This window comes from Natrix helvetica (assembly GCF_964273705.1).
Source record: "Natrix helvetica genome assembly, chromosome: 3".
In the NCBI taxonomy this organism is placed as follows: Eukaryota; Metazoa; Chordata; class Lepidosauria; order Squamata; family Natricidae; genus Natrix; species Natrix helvetica.
The window spans coordinates 98854536-98875455 of NC_138549.1; the positions used below are offsets into that span (position 1 = coordinate 98854536).

At 39.3% G+C, this 20920-nt stretch overlaps 1 protein-coding gene across 1 annotated transcript in view; it reads right to left on the reverse strand.

Moving 5' to 3' along the window:
- The window catches only part of LOC309389177 (serine/threonine-protein kinase TNNI3K), a 239013-nt gene that overhangs the window by 16120 nt on the left and 201973 nt on the right, over positions 1–20920 (reverse strand). Inside the window, exons 22-23 of the mRNA XM_081947217.1 lie at positions 14662–14721; positions 6456–6625 (exon numbers count right to left, since the gene is read on the reverse strand). Of these exons, the coding sequence (XP_081803343.1) occupies positions 6456–6625; positions 14662–14721 (230 nt within the window). The remainder of the gene's footprint in view (positions 1–6455; positions 6626–14661; positions 14722–20920) is intronic.

The following is a 20920-nucleotide window of genomic DNA, read 5'->3' on the forward strand; positions in this document are numbered from 1 at the left end:
CTTACTTTCTTCCTTAAATATCAGTAAGTTCACAAACCTGGCAGAATATTTCTTCTTGTGCTTGAACTCCTCAAAGCATAAATGCCAAGCTACATTTATTAGACCAAAGTGGGTACTTAATGGACAGGATAAAAAGTGGTTGTTGGCTTTTAAATGTTCCAGAAAAATCTCAATTGAATTCTGTAAGTTAGAAAACATCTTTTCCCATACCATGAATAAATTTGTTTGTATCTAACCTTGAAAAGTTAAATTAAAAAAAAAACCTTTCATTATTAGCAAATGATTGATTCTCTTTTTAAAAAGGTGCATTGGTGAATATAACTTTATGGAAAATTAATTAATTATTGTGTATATTATTTCCTCCCTAAAATCTGGAGAAAACAAAGGATTTTCACCAGCACAGATACAGTAAATCCTATAGATGTATTTTACTGTTGGTAGGATCTTTTTTATTTATTTTTAATTAGAAAAATACTCTCAAGATCTTTTTTGGTGGAACTTGACAGGATAATAGAATTAGATTTGTTGAATTCTACTAAACTGTAAAGTAACGCGTCATCAGCTTCACTTACTTCTCAAATATTTTTCTGTAGTGGAGCTCATCCATCTACCTCTGCTCACACATAAAACCATGAAAGCAAAAGGGCAAGTCAATCAGTTATCTAAGAGACAGAATGTTATACATTTAGCAATGACTACAGACTATTTATTTTATTTATTTTATTATTCACACTTATAGACCGCCCCCTCTCCCAGAAGACTGGCTCTTCTGTGTGGAATACAGACTACTTGTGCAAAGGACCATGGTTTTCTCCCCCAAACTGGATCTAAATATTATTCCAAGATTCTTTTATGTGAGCTAACATGTTTCATTTAAAGCAGTCATAGTGATGAATATCTGTAGCCTGGGTGTAGGATGAGGGTGAAGGTTCATTCTCTGAGTTTGTCGGTTGATTTATGAACATTTTGTTACCAGGCTAGGTAACATCTTCAGCAGAGTTTAGGGGATGTCAGCAGTGGTGGAATTAAACATGTTTTACTACTGGTTCTGTGGGCATGGCTTGGTGGGCATGGCAGGATACTGCAAAATCCCCATTCCCTCCCCACTCCTGGGGGAAGGATACTACTAAATCCCCATTCCCAGCTGGATACCACCTCTGGATTCTGTTCTGTTGTTTATAAAAGCTTCAGGTGAGCTTGCTGATCAGAGAGGTCGGCAGTTGGCGGTTCAAATCCCTAGTACAGGTCTCCTGCATGAGCAGGGGGTTGGACTAGATAATTTCCAAGGTGCCTTCCAAATCTGTTACTGTTTAGGATCTTATGATGGGTCTTGTGAGGTGTGAGTCATCAGTGAGAGTCTTGTGATGGATCTTGTGATGGGGAAGTTACATCACATGAGGGTCATTGGGAAGTGAAGTGCTGGTTGTGGGGAGCTGGTGTGGATTAGTTGAGGGTCGGTGCTGTCTCTGGCTGTGTGGTTGATATGGATTCTAAGAGGTTGGTAGTCTGGTTGTAGGTCAATCTGCCTGTTGATGGAATTGCTTGTGGAGTGCCAGACTTTGATGAATACACAAGCATGGTGAGTGGTAGCATGGCCGTGATAAAGCAGTCATGCCCAACATGAACAAATTTCCAATTCTACTCCCCTTCTGCTTGGGTGAAGCCAGTTCTGCATCCATGAGCTCTCTTTTGAAGAACCTTTTCATTTACAATAATGTTTCCTTTAACAACATTAACCCACCATTCCTGAGTACCCCTGAAGATAACAAGCCAGGAGTCTCATCTTCCACCTCTTCTAAACACATCCATATGCTAAGCCAAACTGGGAAGTTTGCAGATGGGTCACCGTCACCATCTGTGCTGATAAGTTCTCATGGGGCTGGGAAATTGTAGGAATCTGGATGGTTGCACTGGATTAGACAATCTTGGTGTGTTCTATCTTGCCCCTTTCAAAAAAGAGACCAGGTGTAATAACTTTCAGATCAGTGCTGGGATGAAGGCAACATTGTGAGGCTAGGGGTTTGGGGAAGGAAAAAAAAGGGCCTGAATATATTTGAATTGTGGTCAGATGCCAGACAGGAATGAATCACAAGATGAATAATCCAACAGCACCATCCACACCCTGTTCAATTCTCAGGGTTGGAATAGCATCAGTAACACCATAATAAAATCGGAATATGTAGATAAGCATATATATGCACATGTGTGCTAGTACATTTGGCAGAAGTAGACAACTGGGATGCATTTGCATTTTGCGTATGCTTAGTCCATCAGTCAATTTCTCGTTCTCTCCACATACTGCAACTACATCCCAAGGAGAGGCTCATGTGCTATTGGGCCACTGTAAGTTTACTAACAAAAATATTTACAGAAGGATGAAGTAAGTAATTTCACACCTCCTTAACTCTATATGTGGGTTTTAGGCACACAGGCAAACATCCTTCGTCATTGTGTGCAGCCTTGTAGTTTGTGCAACTCAGATGAGCTCGGAGAGGCGAAGGGTGTAACAACATACTGCAACAGTTGTGAGCACACAGCACTGAGTCACTCCTGTTCTCAATTTGTATGTTTTTTTAAAAAAATTAAAGCCTGGAGAAACCATTGTCATTTGAAAGCTAGGTCATTAATCATCAGTATGTTGTATAATTGGAAAAAAAACCACTGAATCTGCAGAAACCATCTTCATTTTAGTTTATATTTTGCCTCCGTGTAACTCTTTCAATGTTTTATTTATAGGACTGGAGTTAGTTAATTTGTACTGCATAGCATTTGAGGGGGGGGGGACTCTTCTGCAACCCTTTGGGTTCTGCAGGAACCCATTTCAACCAGCTAATGAGCTTGGGTGGCGCACTGTTGTGAACATTAAATTACAGTAGCAGGGAAGCTGCTGTGATAACTACTTTCTTCACCCTCTTGGGCATCCATAGTATAACCTAAATGTGTCACTTGCTTATTCTTTCATGCAAATCTATTACATGCTGCAGCATGAAAGGGGAACTAATATAAAATCCTCTAATACTCCCTGAATCTTGTGGCTTTCCTCACAAATTTGTTGTTGTTCTAGCCCCTTGTGTGATTATCAAAAGGAGATCTTCCCCCAGATCCACAGACATAAAGCTATGCTGCATTTCTTCATGTATGGCTTATAGCTTTGGATTTACTTCAAGTTGAACGATATTATGCTACGATATCAACATTTGACTCATGCTCAGAGTACATTACTGACACTGTAGTACTAGCACATGAACTAAGGAAATGAAATGGTTTGGGCTCATCTCTTGAAAAAGGGTGGCAGATGATTCTTTAAAGAAGACCTTCCGAAGTTGTGGGAGCTTCATCACTGGAGGCTTTCAAGAAGAGACTGCTGTAGGGTCTCCTGCTTGGGCGGGGGTGGGTGGGTGTTGGACTAGGTGACCTACCAGGTCCCCTTCCAACTCTGTTAATCTGTATTAAGACTAAATTATATGTCTACCTGGGATCTTTATTGCTAGATATTTCAGTAAAATCAATATAGCACTTAATGGGCTAAAGAGACTCCTTTGTTGCCATAGTTATAATTAAATCACTTTCTCCTGCCCCACGAAATGAAAATTATGGCATTAACATCTCCCAAGGCCCACAGTGTTATGCAACAAGATGTTTCAGCAGCTGGAATCTCTGAAGCACAGTGATATTGCTCCCCGCTCTTATTCAATTCAGATTGGTTTGTCTAAACATTGGTTTGTTTAGATCGGGGTGGGGAACGATGGCCCTTTTATGATTTGTGGACTTCAACTCCCAGAATTCCTGAGCCAGCCATGCAGGCTCAGGAATTCTGAGAGTTGAAGTCCACCTCTGGTCTAGATTGATGTGAGGCACCAAAGCCCATCAATTCCTTTTCCAATGCAAATTATGGCACTGTTACAAGGATGAAGAACATCTTATATAAAATTCTGTAGTCATTTATGTCATTACATAGCAGGCTTTCTAGATCTATCATGAAAAAAAAAATATATTAGTTCCACTGCTGTTGTGGTAACAAATCTAAAAGCACAATTACATTTTTAAAGGAATTTTAAAGAACTGCTTTCAAGAATAGATTGAGGCCATTGGAATTGGTGGGGCAAAAGCAGGATGATAAATGGTAAGTGAAGCTAGAGATTATTTTCCTACTTGTGACTTAGCATTTTCCAGAGTCATTCAACTACTGAGGCTTCAAAATAACAAGAGAAAAGAGTAATGAGAAAAAGCTTTATATCACTTCAGCAAGAGAAGGAGGATGCTATGAAGATACTTTTAATTCGCTATTGGGAAAATGTCCAGAATCAATGGTAGGTATAGCATCTTAATTCTGGTTGTGGCTTTTATCCTTTTCTGTTATAATGACACCAAGAACACTTTGTAAACAGCTTCAGCAAGTTATAACAATAGGACTAAACCAAGGTTGACATCATAGGACAGCCAGTTTGGCATACTAGTTAAGGTGCTGATCTAGAAACCAGGAGACTGTGAATTCTAGTTCGGCTTTAGGCATGAAAAACTGGCTGAATGACTTCAGGTCAGTCACTTGCTCTTAGCACAATTTACCTCACAGGGTTATTGTTGTGGGAAAGTATGAGGAGGAGAGAGTGTTATTCATTTTCAGCACTAGAGTTATTTATAAAAAAAATAAAGGTGGGATAAAAATCTAATAAGTAAGTAAGTAAATACATAAATAAATAAATAAAAACTTTGTACTGATCTATTTGAAAGACATGTAGCAACAATATTAGCAAAGTCTCCATTTCTGTCAAAAAGTCAAACAAGTTAACAGCTTTCCTTTTTTAAAAATAATAATAAAGCCTTGCTGCTTTCTCCACCAAATTCCCTGAAAACTGATTCCTGTCTTCAATTGTCCCAGGATTGCCAATTTCAAAGGATATAATCTCTTTCCCCAAAATTTACACTATGCTAATTTTTTTGATTTCTGGAGTTAACTCTTCCTCAACCACTTTCTATTTGAGGTCCTATTCAGCTGGTGATTTGATTTTCAGTCACTTTCCTTTCTTCTCCTATAGGTTTCTCTCTACTTCTTGCCAGCCCCAGGACTTCCATTTTGAGTACATTTTTCAAATATCATCCTGAATTTTGCTTAGTCTTATTTCTCATGGAAAATCGACTGCTTTGAGCTCCAACAATCAGAGCAAATAATATCACACAAATTGTCATGATACGTGGGAATGACCTTGTCAGATGAATGGTTGATTGGAATGGGTTAAATGATGCTGCCTAGACAACAATCAGATAAGAGAGGACATGGGCCACATCTGCCTAATGAGGAGAGAAAGAAACTCAGAAACAAATCTCCCTAATCTCTAGACCTGTGATGGTGAACCTATAGCATGCATGCCACAGGTGGCACGCAGAGCCCTCTCTGTGGGCATGTGAGCTGTCACCCCAGCTTAGTTCCACCATGCATGCACGTGCGCCTCTTGCCGGCCAGCTGATTTTCAGGTCTCTGCGTGGGGGCAAGGCGCATGTAGGAATCACACGTGCATGCGCAGGGGGTGCAGTGCACCCCCCGTGGCTTGTTTTTGGTCCCAGAAGGCTGCAGGGAGACCTGCTAAGCTCAAAACAGGGGGTCACACATGCATGCACGTGGAACGTGGGGGGTCATTTGAGAATGCACAGGGGGCAGGGCACCTGGGGGTGTTGCACGTGCATTGCATTATGGGTGTGGGCACACTGTGACACTCTTATGCTTTCGGCATGTGACAACAAAAAGGTTAGCCACCATTGCTCTAGACTATAAAACCGATGGAGTGAGATTTGTACCTTCAGACTTGCAAGATTCTGTTAATGTAGCCTTCTAATAAAGCAGAATTAACTCATCTGATCCTGTCTGCTCTACCTGAGAAGGCTGACATCAATCTTACAAGTTTGATAGTACCAATCTCCTGTCTCCCAAGGTCATTTCCATATACCATACATCAACGGCATAAGATGATTAGGGGCATTATAGAGCAAGGCCACCCAAACACAAACAGCTATGACCTGATGGGCTTCTTTGACTCAGTCAGGGCAAAAGGAACATCTCTTCCCTATGGCTTTCCAGGAAAGAGGAATTTCTTATACAGAGTTGGGGAAGAAAGAAAAATGAAGATGATGTGCAAACAATGGAGTTATGGGAATGTCCAAACAAACAAATATATAAGGACTGACTGCTTATGCAGAAAACCTGGGAGGGAAGTCTGAGCAGGAAAAGCAGGGAGACATTTGGAAGACCCCCAAATTTAAAGCTGATTTGTTGATAGAATGCTTTGGACCTTCTAGCTTACAAAGGAAAATTACTACCGAGTGTTTTGTTTCTGTGATGCTTTCAAGCATCTTGTTCCTTAATGGGGGTGCTAACAGCAGTTTGACTAGTCAAGAACAGGTCAGGCAGTTCTTTGAATCCCACAGACTAAGGGAGGAATCCATGTGGTCTTCATGCTTACCTTTGGGACCACGTCCCATGAGCTCTTGAATTCAGGGCGTATTCCAGTTCAAAACGGCTACGCAAAGCAGCAACATGGCTGCGTCCAGGGCATCCCCGGGTGAGTAGGCAGTCTGACGAGGAGGATGGTGACAAGGAACCACTGCTGTTGCTGGAGGCTGGTGACATCAGCTGGGTATAAGGAAGAGGACATTATCAGTACTTATTTATGACAACCCCAAAGTCCTCATATCCCTCCTATGTGTCACAGATGCTTTTGATAATGTCTTCAGCTATTTCCATTGATGGTGTCATGCCAGTTTTTGTCTAATGGAGGAGGGCCTTTGTAATCTGGGGCTTGGAAAATCTTTTGCTGTATTTTTTTTGGATCCAAAGATTTAAGTCCTCTCTCTTATTGCAAAGACAGAGTGTAAATCAGTCTTCTTTGATCAGCTATTTTTAAAAAGTATGGTTTCTTTGTGATGGACACAACAGTATTGCTATATTTATTACTGCAATGAGATCATTTCCCACATCTTTCTTATAGCAATATATTTAAAAACAATGACTTCAATTTATTGGATAGTTGGAAAGTGTATGGCAATTGCATCACAGAAAGAGTGAGGCAAATCATTAGAACAGGCAAGCCCAAATGTTGATTAAATAAATAAAATAATAGAGCTGCAACTTTTTAATGCTTAAGTTAATACTAGCATGTCATGTGAAGTTTCTTCTGTAGGGTTGAGAAAATGTAATTATTGTTTTTAAAATTTTTGCCATCTACCAATTCAGTTTCATGTAAAGTTAATCAGAATGAAAGAAACTCTCAATTTAACAGAATAATGGGATGGGTGTCTGTTAAATCTAAATGTACGATAAATTGGAAGGGAATTAGTTCTATGTGTAAAATGTGTTAAATGCATGACAAAGTGTGAAATGGGATTTTACACAAGGCTAAAATAGCTTTATGTATGTATAAAGTAGAAAATGGAATTTTACTCAAGTATAAAACAACATTTGACATGTGCATTACACCTGAGAAAGGCAATACTCTAGGTAGTATAGCACTAAAGGGAGGAAGGTGTGTGTATGGGTATATATACAATTTACTTATTACTCATTTCTTAAAAAATAAGAAGGAAAAGGAACATGCAAAAGGGAAAAACACAGTTGCTACAGAAATTTAATATCAATAAGTGAGATTATATAGTTATAGCTCAGTAGCGATTGACGAGAAATTAACTAAAAAAACCTCCAATGTATATTAAAATTATTTTAACAAGGTGAGAAAGGATTTGTATTTCTGAGTTGAGTGCCAAAGTCTTTACTCTTTGTTATTTAACAATATAGAAAGAAAGAAAGAACTAAACTATTATAAATATTAGTTTCCAAATTCCCTTTTGTTATACTCCGACAGGAGAAAGGAATTAATTGCATAGAGTATGCCACTTTCTGCTAGATTTCTGCTTAGTAAGGAGATATTAGAATGCTTTTGTGATGCACATTAGCCTAGTGTGCCCCCAAAGTGATCCAAGATTATAGTCACTGTTAAATAAGAGGAGTTAGAGTACTTTTATTGGATGTTATTTTATTGATTAATCTTATTTTTTTGTTATTTTTTATTTATTATACATTATTTATTATATAAATTATTATAAATAAGAATTTCTTTACATTTATTATTATTTATTTATAATAATAAGGTGGTGCAGTGGTTAGAATGTAGTATTGCAGGCTAAACCTGCTCACAGCCTGGAGTTTGATCCTGATGGGCACAAAGTTGACTCAGTCTTCCATCCTTCTGAGATCGGTAAAATAAGGACCCAGATTGTTGGGGGATAATATGCCGACTCTGTAAACCACTCACAGAATGCTATAAAGCACTAAAAGCTATGTAGATCTAAGTGCTATTGCTATTTATTGGATGTTATTTGGCTGGTTGTTTGAAGACCCAATAGTATTTTGGGTGGTTCCTAGACAAGATGCGTCCTTTGTGGAGCACTTCGAGGAGTCTCATGCTCAAACATTGAAACAAGATGCTATAATATTATTTATACAAAGTGTATGTGATCCAAAATCATACTTCTTTATTGCAATAACTATTTACAAGATATGATTACCCATCTAACCAGCGATGGGTTTCACATTTTGTTACCGCCAGTTTGCCTCGCACGCATCTGTTCACTTTGCAGGTGCAGGTGCCCCTTCCGTGCATGCGCTTTGCTCATGTGCGTGCCTTCCGTGCCTAAATAGGATGGCATAGAGCCAGGCCGGGTGGGTGGGTGGGCAGGCCCACCCGTGATTTCCACTACCGGTTGGGGTGAGCCGGTCCAAACTGGCTGAATACCTCCTCTGCATCTAACGCATGCAGATTTGGGGATGGTTGTTCATTGTTTAGAACTATAAATATGTTGCTTCCAGTCACCACAAAACCAGTCTTTTCCACCTTCCAATGATGTGATTTAAGTAGACATTTAAGTGAATACAAGGCAACCCATAACCCATTGGGTTTTCCTTTTGGAAATATTGCCTTACTTTAACAGGAAAACCAAAGGACCATAGCGAAACAAAGTACTGCAAGTGGGAGTGACTTTTGACTTCCAGCTTGTATTGCTTGTAGGAAGCTGACAGGGAGAATCATAAATCACTACTTCTCCTTTGATGAGCCACAGAACTGCCTGCCACTTTGCTGGGTAAGTGGGGGAAGAGTGAGGCACTGCAAGAAAAACTATACTCCCATTCCCCATCCTGGCATGTCTCCAAGAAGAGAGCATAGGGAAGTTGCTGTACAAGTTGTGAAGGGTACCAGGATGCGTGAGAGGTGCCACATGGTGTGAGGAGGGCACACAGGGTTGCAGCATGAGTCGGGAAGGTGGAAGGCAAGAACTGTCAAACAAATTGGGGAGGATGTAAGCGGTCTGGCACAGGTCAGGAAGGATGCACGGGGTATCTGAAAGATGCTGTGCTGGCCAAGGAAAATGTATGGGCATAGGGTGAAGGTTGGTGAGGGCTTAGAGGTATGCAACATGGGTCAGGAATGATGTGTAGGAATGTGAAAGTAGCTGGCATAGCAGGAGCACAGAGGGAGAGAGCACAGATGGAGGGAGCATTACCTGATCAACCTGAGAGCTTGTTTGAAGTCTTCCCCATTGCTGACGCTCCCTGCCAGCTTCCCACAGTGAAAGATTTTGCTTGTGGGAAGTTGACAGGAAGCATCAACAATCATAGCCAAGCTTATACATCCTGCTGGCTTCCCCACTGACTTGTGAGAAGCTGGCCGAGAGTAATGGAAATGACGATCATGTGACTGTGGCTGACTATGGCAGTGCTGAAGTAGCAACAGCACAGTGGCAATGAAGCAGCCAAAACTTTCCTAAGTGTTATTGCCATGGGAGTAATGGGTCCTGGAATTCTGTTAGTTAGCCACCTGAGCTACCTTCCTTCAAAAATTGTTGCCTTGTGATGCACTGTTTCACGCAATTGAAGGTTACAGACAAATAGACACAACAGATTTAGTAGTATATCATTTTAGCCTAGATAACACATAAAGGTAAAGGTTCCCCTCGTACATATGTGCTAGTCATTCATGACTCTGGGAGGTGGTGCTCATCTCCATTTCAAAGCCGAAGAGCCAGCGCTGTCCGAAGATGTCTCTGTGGTCATGTGGCCGGCATGACTAAATGCCGAAGGCGCACGGAACACTGTTACCTTACACCAAAGGTGGTCTCTATTTTTCTACTTTGATTTTTACATGCTTTTGAACTGCTAGGTTGGCAGAAGCTGGGACAAGTAATGGGAACTCACTTTATTATGTAGCGCTAGGGATTCAAACCACCGAACAGCCACCCTTTTAGATAACACATACATGACCACAAACTTCCAGATAATTACACTACAGCATAAATAGAGCAATTTTCTTTCCATTGGGACTGCTATCCTATACTCTCCCATCCACAGGGCAAAGAATTGTAATTTGCACATTTTCTTATTAAAAAGATAATTTCTTAGTGAAAACCTGTTTATTTATTTATTTATTTATTTTTTTAAATCCACTTAATGTCAAAGAGATGACTGCCTAAGCAGGAAAATCACTGAATACAGCCTCTTACCTACATTATTAAAAAGATTCTGTAGGGTGGCAATAATGGATAATTTAATTTTTATGCTTGTATACCAGAAGGAAGTTTTTCAAATATAGACAATAAACACATCCAAGAAGTAGCATAAAACTGCTGTCCTATGACACAGCATTTTTTAAGAAGCAATATCAAAAATCACATTTTATTTCCTGAAAAGAAAAGGGAGACACAAATCCGAAGAATCTTCAGGCTTCAGTATACATGACTGACTAAGATTCTGCTTAACACCCCTTTATGTGACATTGGAACTCCATCTTGCATTCTTTCGTTAACATAATGCCTGGCTAGCTAAATATTCCTCTTATTTTGCCTTGAAATGTATACAAGCTGCCCTCCTGGATTGGAATTCAGACGAACGGTTGTCAGTGCATTAGAATAGTGAACTGTTTTTGAGGTGGCAGTTGAAAGTGCAATATTGCTTCACTGACCTCCAACCAAGAAATACATACACCGAACCCTCCCCAAAGTATTTCCAGCCTCACATAATATGACCTGAATATTTTACAGCATCCAGACCACATCCGGCCCTTGGGCTAACCCTATCCAGCCCACGTGAGATCAATTAGAAATCATATGTAAGGTAGTATACTGCAGGGGCAGGAGAAGATGCCAAATTGGGTCTAGCTTTGTGTTTTTGTCATGTTGCTCTTTCAGTCAGCTGGTGGCCACAGAAGGGTGAGGAAAGAAAGAGCTTTTCTGTACCCATACAGTGCTCGCTCCTCACCTGCAGCAGCCTGAGGAGATGGCAGAGGTAGTCATTGTGTGAGGAGACCTGGGCTTGGCCACTCACCACTGCCTTGGTCAAAGCGTGGCCTTGCAGGTGAGCATATCTGGGAACTATGGGTACAGTCCTCCACAAAAATCCCAGTTCCTCATGTGATTCCTTGGGAAATTAATTGCCTACCTCTATATTATCACCTGCTGCCAATAGAACTTGAAAAGTAAAATGGATACTGGGAGCCAGCATTCTGATCCTCCCACTTAAGAATGGTGAAATACCTTGGAAACTTTTCTAATGAACATACACAGGTGATATTTCTAGGAAGTGGTTGCTAAAATTGAACATGCTTACACTGCACCAATATTTATCAGTTGTACACTGAAGTCAACTTTGGCCAGCTCAACCATTTATTTTTGAAAATATTCAGTCCATTTTTTTCCTTCCCTTTGCCCTAGTGAAAGATATCCTTTTATACGAAATACGAAAACGTGGGTTCAAAATCAAGAATGATAGTAATAGCAATAGAACTTAGACTTATATACCACTTTGCAATGCTTTACAGCCCTCTCTAAGCAGTTTACAGAGTCAGCATATTGCCCCCAACAATCTGGGTCCTCATTTTACCGCTCTTGGCAAGAGGGAAGGTTGAGCCAGTGAGAATCAAACTGCTAGCATTTGGCAGAATTAGCCTGCAGTATTGCATTCTAACCACTGTGCCACCATAAAGGAATAATAAGGCCTTGGAAGGGAGCAACTTTGGTTAAAGGCCAGGATATAAATGGGAAGATCATGCATTCTAGTCTTGCCTTAGACAAGAAGATATGGCCCCAGTTCTACATGTCTGAAATTAGGAAATTAGGACGCTGATGTCAGGGTCCAAAAGCAAGAAAGACACACGAGGTTACTTTTGAACCATTTCCATTATTGTTCCTCACCTATAGACAGAGAGCAGGGGTATCGAACTCGTGGTCCTCGGGCTGGATGCATCTCATGCTGGCCATGCCCACTCCCGGTTTAGGGAAGGAGAAAAAAGTCACAATATGTCATGTTATGACAATGTGACACTGCGACTTCAACACTCCTGAACTAGAGCAACATTTTGCATCATTAAAGATATACTCTGAGAATTCTAGAGAGGAACTATCTTGACCCTCTGTCTCCCAACCAAACTATGTAAACTTTGCTGTCTATTGCTCCTCTGGAATGCAGCTGCTTTGTCCTGGGAATCCAGGTTACATTTCACCACACTCTAAAGAGAAATTTAAAGACACAGTACTTTCAAATACACCAGGTTTTTTTTTTTAAAAAAAAAAAGCTTACTGTGCTTCTTATATCATTAAATGATGTAATAACAATCAGAGGCTCAATAGTCTTTGCTATTTCCATGCTCAGGACTTCTGCTTTATGATCTGCAGTTCTGATAATGTTCCAGTGGTGTGGAAGAAGTGACGGTGGCACCACAGAGCTTGGCACTTTGATGGTATTGCTGATTAACTATAGTTCATTAACTCTAGTATTTGGATTCTTTCATAGTGTAATCCTGAAAGCAACTTCATTAAGATACTGCGTACAATATTTTTAAAAATGGAATACTTTGAATTAAATTGCCTGTAAGCTCTCCTGAAGAGATGCAAATATACCTTGCTTGTGCTAATTAAATTACATTAATCACATTTGGTTAATTAAGCTTATTTAGCTAGGAGCTTCGGTGTGGTCTAGGGGATTAGCTGGGAAAAAAACTTTCTGCTCATGTACTCATGTCCACGCTACAACGTTAATCCAAACTCTTATCTCTTGGATCACTTTAGTGGTTATAAGAATGAAGACTGGTAAATGTAAGATAGTTTAGTCATCACGATGTAGCATAAATTATAGATTTATCTGTTTTATTTCTTGAGACTTCATTTTAGAATGATTTTCTACAGAGATTTGAAGACAAAGGACACATTTTATCTTAACTTGATCTAATAATTCCAGTATGCTTCTCCCATAAAGTTAAGTGTTTTTCTGGTGAGACCAGTCTATCAGGGCAACCTGGTCTACCCAACTATGGGACGGAGCATACTGCTTCCACTTTCGCCTTTCAGCCCCAATCCAGGAGCCTTCGCAGGCAGTTGCTTCTGAGACAAACTATTTTGTGTTTGTCTCTAAATTTAAATTGAACTCCCATAAAGTTATTGCTGAAGAGAAGGCAAAAATTTAAATAGGTATAAAATGCATGAGTTAGATTTTTTTTCCCTAGTAGATTATAGCTGAATTTTGTTACATCAGTCTTGTAACAGTTATTGTTACTCTGACTGCCTTTTGATTTCTTGGGATGTAACCAGAGAGGGGATTCTGTCCATTTGATGAGCATTTTGAGAGAACATCAGAGAGGACACCCTTAACTATATCTGGTCTACCATACTTGGTCCTCTTTTCCTGTGTTGCTGTCACTGGCTTTTTTTTTTTTTTTTTTTTTGCTAATAGGGAATTTTCATTTGTAGCAACAAGTCACACAACAGGACCGATGGCATTGTATAATATGACTATATGAAACCATTGGAGACAAAGTTTGATTCAGCGCCTTTCACCTGGTCTTCCAGTCTAATGGCAGCATGACAGACTGAGTGAAGAGACATTCTGTAAATAGAGAGATGTCTTGTAGAGATATGTCAGAAAGTGGATCAATAAGACTCTTCCCAATTTGCTTTAAAAAAAGAACATGTTTCCGTGGAGAAAATAAAGGGACTTTTAAAAAAAAGTAAAACTGAAAAGCCAAGGATTTCTAGTAGCTGATCACTTATTGGCTAGATCAGCAGAGGAATCAGATATTGGCCAAGAAGGGTACACTCAGATTGGCTGTTTTTTTCCCTGATTAAATAACAATATTGTTATAATCAGCAGGGAAATATATACAGTATGGATGCCTGGGGTGTATACACTCATTTTCCTAACCGTTGCAGTTAAAAAGTTATGTAGGTTTTTACAATGCCTAAGAAACCTGAAAAAAATGTTCTTACAAAAGTGACAAAGGGATTTTAAAAATAAGATTGCTAATAACATTAGAGAAAATGATCCCCTCCCCCCCAAATCCCCTTCAATTTTCAGAATTACTCCTTGTTTTCAGCCAAGAAAAATAATGAGGGTTTTAGGTATTTCCAATTATGATGACCTAGCTTTTCTCCCCTTTGTTATAGCATTTATTATACTTCTTTTTCATCAAATTGCTTAGTTTGCAAAGAAAACAAATAGCTTAGGTTTCACAGAAAACAGAGTAGAATATCTCAAAAGTGTATCTGATTTTTTTCAGTAAACAATTGATGAATCATTGCTTATTGTTCAAAATTAGCCACCCATATTTAGTAACAAACAGATTTTGTTCTTACCTCTATGTTGCACAGGCATTCTTCTAATTTGGACACTACTTCAGAAAACTCAGGTCTTCCCTGCAAATGCAGCAAGGCAATAACAATATCAATGTTTGACAATGCCTTTCATATTTTGCAAACTGATATTTATAATTTTGAAGACTACTTGCTTGGATCTCAAGGTAGCTTGGCTTAAAGAAGTTAAGAAAATATTCTTGTTATCTTCTCTATCCTGGAGGCATTTACAAGTCCCTGGGAGATTGGGTGGGTGAATTGTTTCCCTGAATTATATGAGAGTAATGCAGAAGAGAGTAGAACTGCCTATTTTATAATCCAATATCATTTTTGGTTGATTCTTTCTTTCCCATCAACTCTATCGTCTTCTCCCACATTACTTAGAATAGACCATAATTTTCCATAGGAACTTTTTAGTGATTATGGAGGGATGTATCTTTCTGTGAACTTCACTAAATGATTCTTCAGTTCAAACTACTGAAAAGAATTGTTTTACAGGATCCATGGTGACAGTGACCTGAAAGAAAATGAGAATATAAAATACACATTCAAGCAAATAGCCATAACAGTGTAATTTTACACATGTATGGATGAGTCCCAGTTGTCTATAACACTTTGCAATAAAGGGTTTAGAAAGAGGCCCTTGAAAATATCAATTTGCTTTGTAGAAGTGGCCGAAAAGGGGAAATTCTATGTACTGGTTATTATTAGAAAATTGAAGGAAAATAAATGGATAGGAACAGATATAATTTATAGTATAGCATTGTAGTGTACCATTCTTGTTCCCTCATTTCAAAAAGAATATGGAAGACTTGGAAAAAGTGAAGAAAGCAGCAATCATCTATAAATCATCTATAAAGTAAGATTGAAGTGTTATGTTTGAAGACACAACAATTATGTTTGAGATAGGTATAGGAAAAAGGGTTAAAATTATGCATTGTATAAAAAAAAAGCACGGTGAAATTGTGCTCCTGCTCTTATAATACTAACATTGAGCATCATCTAATGAAATGAATTGGAAGACAAAATAAAACAATTCTATATATTTTTGCCCATGGATTTCATAGACACAGCATATGATGCTGACTGTTGGCTTAATTGATTTTAAAACAAAACAGACAAGTACCATTCAGCAAAATAGATAGCTAGAGGAAGCTTTCAGTATGTGACATTGTAAGAAGTCCTGCAGTAAGGCTTTGCCTTCACCTTACACTGTAGTCCAGTGGTGGGTTGCTCTTACCGTCACTACCGGTACACTGATTGTAGTCTGTTCGTGCACGTGCTGAATGTGCGCTCACATGCATGCGCAATCCACTACTCCTGCGACAACTAGCTGTTTGTTGGGGCTCACGCAGGCACCGGACGCTGTGCGCGCGTGCGCACTTTGCCGTTTGCCATAAAAACAAGCTATAGAGCGCAGGCGGGCAGGTGGGCCAAACGAGCCACCATACTGATACGGTCTCAGCTGTTCTCGGCCACTACTGCTATGTACCCGCAGCAACCGCTGTACCCGCAGCAATCCACTTTTGCTGTAGTCAGAGGTGGGTTGCTCCCGGTTCAGTCAGGATCGGTAGTAGTGGCGACGGGAGGCTCTGCCCACCTGCTGAGACACTTCTGCACATGCGGAAAAGCGTTGAGTACGTGCACATGCATGAGCAACCTGTAGTAAAAAAAATGGAAACCCACCACTCACTGTAGTCTCAGTTTTTAGGAGAAGCTATATATTAAAAGAATTTAGAGTAAATAAACCCATGGGTTTATCAAACAGATTTTTTCCCCTTATGTTTTTAATTTGCTCAGTTTCAATGGTCTGCTTGAATCTGTGAACAATATTACTCCTTTATGAATAAACATAATTTTTTCATTGTTTAAATTACTTTTCTATCTAAAATTTGATAGCACCTTCATGAATGTTAAAACCACCTAGAGTCGCTTAGACATGAGATAAGCGACACACAAATTTAATAAATAAAAAGAATTTAAAATAAATAAAACATGCTTTATTAAATGCTTTTTTCAGCTCCTGAAGCTTTCTTTCAGTGAGGAGGGGGAAAAAAGAATAGCATACTTTAACTATCATATATTGCTTCTCTTAATGCCAAATTGGTGAATATCCTACCGTAAGTGAAAGAATGTTTCACATATTCATAGTTCAAAGCTCACATAAATGGAAATCTGATAGGTTCATGTCTAGAATTTGACTCCGTTTTCTATTGTATAGTCTGGTTGTCATTTAAGATTTTCCAAATGGAAAATATAGTCATGTTTACCCTGCTGAACTGACTAACATCTACTTTTTAAAAAAGAGACCTTTAAAAAAAATGTGATTAACTTTCATTGTAGAGCTGCAGGGATATAATGATCAGAATAATAAAAATGTCAACCCCGCAATATATTTATTTGTTCTTTCTGTTTCCCTTCTAGGTGCCCTGCTCATTCTACTTGCTATGCTGATTCACTTAATAGCCCCGTGCCCCTCTTCATGCATGGTATGCTCTGAAGACGTTACTCTGTGCCAAGGGTTAACATATATACTAGGTAACCACGTCAGACACTTTAAAAAGAACTCATATTTATTCTGTACTGTAAGTTCACCCAGCCCAGCTGTAATTGTATTGACTGCTTCTTATGCCTGCTGCTGAGAGGTAAATTTTCAGAGAGCTAGCCTTTCACATTTTGACTGAAGAGTGATAGCATTGTTTCATTTCTCTTTGCCTTGGGGCCTTATCCAAACTATTCCAAGCCCTTCAGAGGTAATTGAAAACCTTTGTTACCAAGAACAGTCATTTCACTCAGCCAAACGCTTTAAGAAAAACAAAATAGATCATTTTAATAAGTTTTGTCCACGTTTTGTGCAAAGTTCAAGCTGTCCGCTGGCTAAATGAGCTATCAATTGCCTTATAACCCTGCCAAGGAATCTTTCAGGATTAGCAAGATTAAGTGATGTAGCACTGATACAGATTAGCATCATAAAGCGCATTATAATTCTGAAAAGAATGTCTTTCTCGTCTCCTCCCACCTCTTGATGGTAAATGATCTGTAGAAATGCCAACAAGATACAGTGGCTGTGTTCATTACTATTGCTTGCCCAAGTCAACAATTTAATCAGACACCTGATTAACAAATTTAAAGCAGGATTTGGTTTGTGTACTGATTCTTGGGAGAAGGAGAATCAGCAGAAAAAAATGTAGCTTAATAGTGGTTAAAGTAATAGTTAATTCATAATGTCATTATGTATTTATTTTTATGGTTCAGATTTCCCCCTCTCTGTCAACAGAACACTCAAGAAGGTCATAGTGCTCTCTTTTTGCCTATAATGATGTTAAATATCATTATAGAGCGGGGGCAGAGAATTAATAGATACAGAACATTTCTGTCCCCAGCAAACTAAAATTCATAGGGTTATAAGTGCATGTAACATAGATGTGTGTGTGGGTAAGATTATCACTCCTGCTGTCAAGCAAAACCAAGCATTTAATAGTGATTGCCATACCATGCGCATGAATCACACAAATGGCAAGAAAATAGGGGCAGTCAAGCATAACACAGGTTATGTAGACAGTAAACACAAGGTCAATCAAAATGGACTCAAATGTCTATACACCAATGCACAGAGTATGAGGAATAAACAGGGCGAATTAGAAATTCAAGTAAAAGAGGGCAGATACGATATTATTGCCATTACAGAAACTTGGTGGGATGAAACCGACAAACGGAACATACAGCTAGAAGGATTTAAATTATTTAAAAGAAATAGACCAAATAAAAGAGGAGGTGGAGTTGTACTATATATAAGAAATAACTACGTCTCTACAGAAATAGAGCACAACAATGATGAGAACTATCTTGAATGCATTTGGGTCAATATTAAAGGTTGTGGGGGAAATGACATTGCCATAGGTCTATACTACAGGCCACCCAACCAAGCAGAGGAAGTAGATGAACTTTTTGCTAGTCAGCTAACTAAGGTATGTAGGAAGCACACCACAATAGTAATGGGAGATTTTAACTACCCTGACATCAACTGGGAAACAAACTCTGCACCAAGTGGAAGATCCAACAGGTTCCTAACAAACCTAGCAGACAACTTTGTTTTCCAAAAAGTAGAGAAGGGAACAAGGGGATCAGCCATATTGGACTTAATTCTCACTAACACAGAGGAAATGATAGAAGGTGTTGAAGCCATAGGAACCCTGGGGGCAAGTGACCATGCAATATTGGAATTCAACATTATGCAAACACAAGTAGTAGAACAAAGTCAAACTAGAGTCTTGGACTTTAAGAAAGCTAATTTCAATAAACTTAGAGAGAGCTTGGGAAAAATTCCATGGATGAGAATCCTCCAGGGGGGAAACAACTCAAGAAGCTTGGGAAATTTTGAAAAATGAGATTAGAAAAGCCCAGTCTAACACAATACCAATGAAGAAGAAAAACAACAGCTCCCAAAAGAAACCAGCATGGCTGCATAAAGAACTATCTGACAAACTGAAAGACAAAAAAGGTAAGTATAAAAAGTGGAAGGAGGGGGACATAACTAAGGCAGAATATCAGCAAATAGCTCGAGCCTGTAAAGATGAAGTGAGGAAAGCTAAGGCTCACAATGAAGAAAGACTTGCCACAAAAGTAAAAATTAACAAAAAAAGCTTCTTCCAACATGTTAAAAACAAGAAAAAAGTTAAGGAAACAATTGGTCCATTGCTAGGAGAAAGTGGCAAGAAGGTGACAAGCAACATGGAGAAAGTAGAACTATTTAACTCATGTTTTGCATCTGTCTTTACACAAAGGGATAAAACAGTCCAACCTATCAAAAACAGCACCACAAAAATCAGATTAGGAACACAAATTGATATAGGGAAGAAAATGGTAAATGAGCACCTGTCTACCTTAGATGAGTTCAAATCACCAGGACCGGATGGATTACACCCCAGGGTTCTGAAGGAACTAGCAGACGAGATCTCAGAACCACTGAATTATATCTTTCAGAGATCCTGGAACACCGGGGAACTACCAGAGGACTGGAAAAGAGCTGATGTGGTTCCCATCTTCAAAAAACGGAAAAAAATGGATCCAGGAAACTACAGACCTATCAGCCTGACCTCAATACCAGGAAAGATTCTGGAAAAAATAATCAAGCAACGAATTTGCAAACACCTAGAAGCAAACAAAGTAATAGCCAAAAGCCAACATGGATTTGTCAAAAAACAGATCATGCCAGACTAATCTTATTGCATTCTTTGATAATGTGACAAAATTAGTGGACCAGAGAAATGCCGTCGATATAGTTTACTTGGACTTCAGTAAGGCTTTTGATAAGGTAGACCATAACCTACTACTAGATAAAGTAGAAGAATGTGGGTTAGACAGCATCACCACCAGATGGATTTGTAACTGGCTGACCAACCGCACTCAACGTGTAGTCCTCAATGGAACTGCACCTACATGGAGGGAAGTATGCAGTGGAGTACCCCAAGGCTCTGTTTTAGGCCCAGTACTCTTAACATAACATCTTCATCTATGATTTGGATGAGGGAATAAATGGGGAACTCATCAACTTTGCAGATGACACCAACCTGGCAGGAATAGCCAACACTCCAGAAGATAGGCTTAAGATACAGAAGGATCTTGACAAACTTGAACATTGGGCACTATCTAATAAAATGAAATTCAATGGTGAAAAGAGTAAGGTTCTACATTTAGGCAACAAAAACGGAATGCACAGGTACAGTATAGATGATACCTTGCTCAGTAGTAGTAACTGTGAGAGGGATCTTGGAGTTCTAGTGGACAACCATTTAAATATGAGCCAGCAGTGTGCAGCAGCTGCCAAAAAAGCCAACACAGTTCTAGGCTGCATCAACAGAGGGATAGAATCAAGATCACGTGAAGTGTTAATACCACTTTATAATGCCTTGGTAAGGCCACACTTGGAATACTGCATTCAATTCTGGTCACCACGATGTAAAAAAGATGTGGAGACTATAGAAAGTGTGCAGAGAAGAGCAACAAAGATGATTAGGGGACTGGAGACTAAAACATATGGAGAACGGTTGCAGGAACTGGGTATGTTTAGCTTAAGAGAAAGAAGGACTAGGGGAGACATGATAGCAGTGTTCCAATATCTCAGGGGTTGCCACAAAGAAGAGGGAGTCAAACTATTCTCCAAGGCACCTGAGGGTAGAACAAGAAGCAATGGGTGGAAACTAATCAAGGAGAGAAGCAACTTAGAACTGAGGAGAAACTTCCTGACAGTTAGAACAATTAA